Source organism: Octopus bimaculoides, chromosome 22 (assembly GCF_001194135.2).
Source record: "Octopus bimaculoides isolate UCB-OBI-ISO-001 chromosome 22, ASM119413v2, whole genome shotgun sequence".
Classification (NCBI taxonomy): domain Eukaryota; kingdom Metazoa; phylum Mollusca; class Cephalopoda; order Octopoda; family Octopodidae; genus Octopus; species Octopus bimaculoides.
Genome location: NC_069002.1, coordinates 17073066 through 17080036, shown reverse-complemented (window position 1 = coordinate 17080036; position 6971 = coordinate 17073066). Strand labels below are relative to the sequence as shown.

The following is a 6971-nucleotide window of genomic DNA, read 5'->3' as shown; positions in this document are numbered from 1 at the left end:
CTGTCTGTCTGTCTGTCTGTCTGTCTGTGAGTCAGTGAGTGAGTAAGTCAGTCAGTTTTATTTCAAGATTTCCTGCCAATAGAGAAAGAACTGGTTTCTAACCTAGATCCAGGGCTCCTTCATTGGAATTTCAACATCACCAGGGTATTTTTGTATGTATGTATGTATGTATGTTTATGTATGTATTCTCATACATATGTATGTATGTATGCATGCAAGTATGTATATAAGTATGTAATGTAATGTGTGTGTATATATATATATATATATATATATATATATATATTGGTGTGTATGTATTTATACACACACAAAATAGACCCTTTCATACATACAGGGAGTTCAGGCTAAATTTGATAGTTTGCATAAAAGGAATAGAAAACACAATATCCCATGCTGAAATAAAAGTATTTTAAACAATCAAGAAATATCACCTAGATTATGGCTGGGAGATAACAGTTTACTCAAAGTATCCTCCACCTCAGCTTCCACCATGGCCTCAAGATGGCTTTGGAACCTGGCACATGCATTCCTCCCTGTCTCCCTGGTAAGACCTTTGAACACCTCCTTGATCTTGGCCACCAGCTTGGCCTTGGTGCTGCAGGCAGAGTGGCTGTTTTCTTTCTCACACATAATAATCCATTGGATCATAATCAGGGGAATTAGGAGGCCAAGAATTGGGGCTGGTGAAGTTATTGAAATTCTCTGGCAACCATTTCTAACTCTTTCCAGAGGTATGACAAGGAGCTGAATTTTGCTGCTACACATATGACCTTCCAGTAGCAGCAGCAGCCCTCTCCAGCCAGGTATTAACTACAGTCTCCAGCGGCTTTACATAACCATCTGAATTGAGCCTAAGGTCTGTTGAAAGATGTGGGGATTAATTCCAGCATGCTAACACAGAACACCTATTACGACCCTTCTTGCTAGCCACAGCTTCATAGTCTCCATTATAGCTCTCCATGTCTCAACTTATATCCTTTATAGTGTTCATGGAGCATTGAGTAGCAGTTATGATGTTAGTCTTTTGACACCTGGCATGAAACATTATGATATAGGTAACTTTTTTCCTATACCCAGACAGTTTTCAGTCCTCTATGTCAGCTAATTTTTTCTCAACTACAACTTTAATATTTATGCTTTCCAATGCAGTTCACTGTTCACCAATAAATATACCAAGCTGTTCCTGAAAAAAGGGGATATAAAAATCATCAACTTTAGCCTGACCATCCTGTATACAAGCTTCCCCTAACTGAAAAATTTGTTGTTTTATACTGCCTTTATTATAAATCACTTTTTCTTTGCTCATTATTTTCAGGAACCAGTATTGACTCAGCCACTTCCAAAGCTGGTCCCACTTGAAATTAAAAAGCTGATATCTAAAGAGAAGTGAGTCATGTGTACATAAATATCACACTCTGATATACACACACACACACACACACACACACACACACACACACACACACACACACACACACACGTATATCGTTGTTGTGTTTGTTATTACAAGATTCTTGGTATGAAATCATGTGCTGAAACAAAAATTGTAATTTGGGAGGTTCATGCTGCCAATTAAAACATGCCCAAAGTCCCATGCAGTGGGACTGAACCCGGAACCATGTGGTTGGTAAGCAAGCTACTTACCACACAGCCACTCCTGCACCTTCTAGACATTTCATAATGTCCCTTACTACCACCTTTTTTCCAGGTTTTGCAAGCCTTTCCCTTAGGCTGTTACTGCCCCATCAATCATATCATTCTACTGCTATGTTACTTTCAGCTTGGTTGGGACTTTGATCCAGCTACACGTCTAATCCGTGGCTCTGAGCTAGTTAATCTGTAGAAATTCTTAGCTTTTGATTGTGCTATGTGTATCTAAATCTAACCGCCCTACAGTTATATGAATCAATCATGATTTCTCTAAATCTCTACGATCTTTTAGTTTCCATCTCTTCCTTTGCAATGCCATCATTCATTTCTGTATTTGCCTAGCTCTGACTCTGAAGTCACTAACCATTAATCTATATTGAGTTGAGTATTCTGTACCAGGAAAGGTTTTGGCATTTACAAGAGCTCTTCTGTTCCTTTTCTTGATGAGAATGTAACTTATCTGACAGGTGTACAGAAGTTTTGTAGGTGATTGGCTGATTTCCTAAAGTACGGCAAAATAGACATTAAAAGACGATGGTATTACATGTATATATATATATACATATATATATGGGAGAATTTACGAAAAAAACAACAACAGACGAGGACAGGTGGTGTAGACAACAAAAGGATGTATTAGTTTAACGCTCAGGAATACAGAAAGTCTTTAACGTTTCGAGCTACGTTCTTCAACAGAAAGAATACGGAGAAAACAAAGAGAAAAACACGAGGAAAAATAGAAGTTGAAAATGCACTAAGAATAGTTAAAATATATTTTATTAATATATTTGAAGCTTTAACCGGTTTCGCAGTTTGCACTGATTTTCAAAAACTTCAAATAGAAAGACGTGGCTTATGTCGAAGCTGTCTTGCTTCTGACTAGTATTTGAAGCTTGCCCTATTGTTATAGGGAGTTCATGGCTGAAATTGGTATATGTTTTGAATAGGATTTGATTGGTAGAGAATAGTTACATGACTGGTCTTAAAAACATTTGTAGATTCCCCGTTATGTCCATGTGTTAGTATCAAAATGTTAAGGCCGACACAGTTGACTGAAAAAGTCCAAACATTCAATGCTCTGAATGTTTTCTGTCAAGTGTTTGTAGAGAATGAACATGTTAAAGTTTATAACCTTTTGTACGTTTCCCGCTACATCCATGCGTTAGTGTCATGTGACAGTATGTTCAATTAAGTCTATCTGAGGCTAACTAATAACAGTATCACACCACCACCAACATGCATTCACTTCTCCATGGGTTGAACAAATACATAATATCGACATATTGCTTCACAGTCAGATGCTGTTCCTGTCACTTATGTTTACCTACTTTCAAGTAAAGAATTATCTATTCTGCTTGTCTTTAAAAGCTACAAAGGCATTCCAGCTGTGACCATCCCATCTGGATTTATTCAGACAGTGTGCATATAGGACTATCATCTTATGTGATCCTCTTCTCCTTTAATGATAGCAAGGTGTGATACAATTGATGTGACTGATATTTCTAGCAGGTCAATCAATCGCATAGAGGCTTCTTTAATGGTTTGATTTAAAGTATTGTTATAGTTATTTTCAAAGATGTTCCGTCCATGACCATCCCATCTTCTTTTCAAATGATTTATCGAAGACTCCATTAACCAGCATGTCATTTTTTTAAGACAGCAGGATATATCATTAGGAGGCTTTGATTGCTATTTCTAGCAAGTTGAGCAGTTATCAAGAGGCTTCTTCATTGTGATGCTATTGATAATGCTGTTGTTAATGGTAACAGTGATAATGGTAATGTTGGTGATGATGATGGTGTAGTGGCGCGAAATTATGGCCGCCATTGAGGAAGTACAATCTACGCATGCGCAAGGAACTTGCATTCCCGGAAGCTCCTTGAGTGTGCATGCGTAGTAAAACTAGTACTTAAAAAGTTTCTTTCACTTTTTAACAGACTTAGCGCGATGCCTTCTATCTAACAACTTGCTCTTGAGGGCGATACCTTCGACGTGAGAGCTACTTGCTCCTTTGGCATGCCTCAACGAAGCTCTTAACCTTCCAATGGTGATTACAAGTTAACCAGCGACTACTAAGCTGAATGACTCAGGATTTGTAAAGCCAAGCATCCCAAAAAATAAAACTTATTTTTATTATGTTGTTAATTGTTCTACTGTTTGCTTAATATATAATTTTGTTGAAAGGTGATAGAGAGAGACTAATGCCTCTATTGCAAATATCAACCTTTTACAATGTCAATGATGATGATAAGGAAGCTTAAAATTGTTTCTTTATTTTTTGAGATCGGAGAAGATTTTGGAACTGGAGAATAAAATTAGGTCCCATTATATCAGGATGCATGAGAGACGTAAAAAACCAAAAGGGACAATTGCTGAAGAGGTGGCAGCTACGAAAGAATACATGAATATCGTAAGTGCTTTAATTATCATCGTCATCATTTAACGACCACGTTTCTTGCTGGCATGCGTTGGGATGGTTTGACAGAATCCAATGAATCGCATTGTGCTCCAATGTCTCTTTTGGCATCGTTGGACTCTTTTTCTAATGTCAATCACTTTACAGTGTGCACTAGGTGCTCTTTTTTTATATGCCACCTGCACTATTAAGGTTACTATGCAGCTCACAGGACTATGAATCTTAGGGTAGGGTGTTATCTTCATTCTGGGGAATAAGGAGTTAAATTATGAGAAGAGGTGAGGCGTCAAAGCAGGTTCTTGTTGCAGATCAGTATGGCTACTCAAATTTGATAGAGGAAGGGGTGGAAGAAAAGAGAAATGATCAGTAGGAGCTGAAAAGAGATAGATAGTGGCAATGAGGTGCCTAGGTGGCCCCAAAAGGCACAAGGTGAGTAGAAGTGGGTGGCAGGGTGGGTGGTTTGCAAGATTGTATGGACGGAGATGAGGGGATGGGGAAGTAGACTAAAATCTAAGACTGCTGAAGGGTGGATGAACAATGATCCATGAGTTGAAGAAGAAAGAGGGATGTAGTAAAGAGTAGGAGTGGGGGAAAGCAGCAGGAATAGTAATGGCGATACAGTTAACAGGCTGAGGAGGGGAGAGAGAGATGACATAGTTGGGTAGTCTGCAGGAACTGGTGGTGGGGAGAGGCAGGTATAGTGCATGGGAGAGAACATGGTTCATGGGGGAGGGAGTCACTATAATGTGGATAGAAAGTATGTGGTATGAGGGAACTGTAATGCAGGGAATAAAATACAGTTCACCTACCTTTCATTGTTGGCTATCCAGCTGTGTTAAATCCAAGCACATGCCCTACCTGTCTCACCCAATGTCAGAAGCTGCTACTACCAATGCCTGCTACCTCGTTCCACTCATGTCCATTCACCATGACTGCCCCAGGCTGGAAAAGTGAGGACCCTGGTCTTGCTTCCCTCACTGCCTCTCCCCCACTTCTTGTTCCTTCCAGTTCATCTCATCCCCACAGAGTACAATACATAATGCTTTCAGAATTCAGTTTTGCTGAAGCAGAACGGTCTTTTCAAGAATCTCTTTTCACCAGACATCTTGCTCCTTTGCCATCTTTTCCTTGAGATTCAGATTCTTGAAGTCAGTCTTCAATTTAATACGGAAAAATAATAACAAACAAAAGACTTGCAACAGAGTGAACTCCTCTGCTAAGGATACAAAGCACCAAATAGGCGTGTTACATCAGGTGATGGATTAAATCTGCTACTCACACTGGCCTCAGCAAGGTTTGAACAAACAATATGAACAGTTGGTACAGATATCACAAGGCATTCTACCCAGTGCTTTAATCATTTCCCCCATCTACTGCTTGAAATTGGCACTTTATTTTATTGAGCCTAGAAAGTCGAAAGTTGACATTAGAAGGCAAGGAGCTAGATGAGTACGATGAGGCTATTACCTTTATCAATTCACTGTGGCCTGTATGGTGGACTCATGATCTGCAACATTAGATTGTAGATTACACTTAGCCATTTATGTGACTGACTGGTAATATATCATCAGATCTGTTTACTTAACATTTTAGCATTTAATCCGGCCATATCAGACTGAAATAGCTCAGCTGTTTCATGTTCAAACCAGCCAGATCTGGCCTCCCACACCTACTTTACAATATCGTTCTAAAACTAAACAGTCATATCATCAAAATCTGGGAGTTACAAGATAATGCATGATTAATTCAAAGATGGCACCTGTGCCCAGCATCGCCTTTCTGGCACTTGTGCCCGCAGCATGTCTAAGGACTTTCGAGCGAGATCGTTGCCAGTGCCCCTGGACTGGCTCTTGTGCAGGTGGCACATAAAATACACCATCTTGAGCGTGGCCGTTGCCAGTACCGCTTGACTGGCTTTCGTGCAGGTGACACGTAAAAGCACCCACTACACTCTCGGAGTGGTTGGCGTTAGGAAGGGCATCTAGCCATAGAAACTTTGCCAAATCAGATTGGAGCCTGGTGTAGCCATCTGGTTTCACCAGTCCTCAGTCAATTCGTCCAACCCATGCTAGCATGGAAAGCGGATGTTAAACGACGATGATGATGATGATGATGAAACTGAATAAATAAGTATTACATTTGATAGGGTGATCTGAATACTAAAGGGTTGGGCTACGCAACAACAAACAAATAACTGCTTGACTGAAATGTTGAAGTTAAATAGAGCAAAGTGTAAGATGTCAGTGAGGTGTTTCAAAACCTGCCTAAAACTAGTTCAGTTGATTTATATACCTTAGGAAAAATGTAAATGTCTAAACATCATTTCCAACACTTGCTTAAAATTTGGAGTTCTTAAAATCTACTCAAACAAATAGAAACAAATTCATTTTTATTATTCCATTTTGTTTCAAAATTTCAGGCAATAAATCTACAGCTTGAACTTGAAGAGCAGCGCCAGAATCTAGAGTACCGTTTTAAAGCATTCACTGCTGACACATGAGTTATCTATACCCGTTACTGATATATTTAAAAGTTTTTGAAAAGTATATTGATAAGCTTAAGATTGTTTCTCACTTGTTTGAAGAATTGTTATCCAATTCAAATATAAAACAAAAACTCTTATATTTAAATTTAAATAAAAAATGTATTAAAAGATATGAACATATTTTAATGATATTAAAAGTGTATTGATAAAAACTGCCTGAGATTGTTTCTCACTTGTTTGTAGAATTTGTATCCAATTCAGATATGAAACAAAAACAATTACACTCTTTGTATTTAAATTTAAAACAAAAACACACTAAAAGATATGAACATATTTTAATGATATTAATATACTCGTTGCCAGTTCCGCCTGACTGGCCTTCGTGCGGGTGACATGTAAAAGCACCCACTACACTCT

General features: G+C 38.6%; 1 protein-coding gene across 1 annotated transcript in view; it reads left to right on the top strand.

Annotated features, from left to right (window-relative positions):
* The window catches only part of LOC106872221 (alpha-protein kinase 1), a 21298-nt gene extending 14532 nt beyond the window's left edge, over positions 1-6766 (top strand). The window contains exons 8-10 of the mRNA XM_014919133.2: positions 1319-1389; positions 3937-4063; positions 6489-6766. Coding sequence (XP_014774619.1) covers positions 1319-1389; positions 3937-4063; positions 6489-6569 — 279 coding nt within the window. The 3' untranslated portion in view covers positions 6570-6766. The remainder of the gene's footprint in view (positions 1-1318; positions 1390-3936; positions 4064-6488) is intronic.
* Positions 6767-6971: the final 205 nt, after the last annotated feature.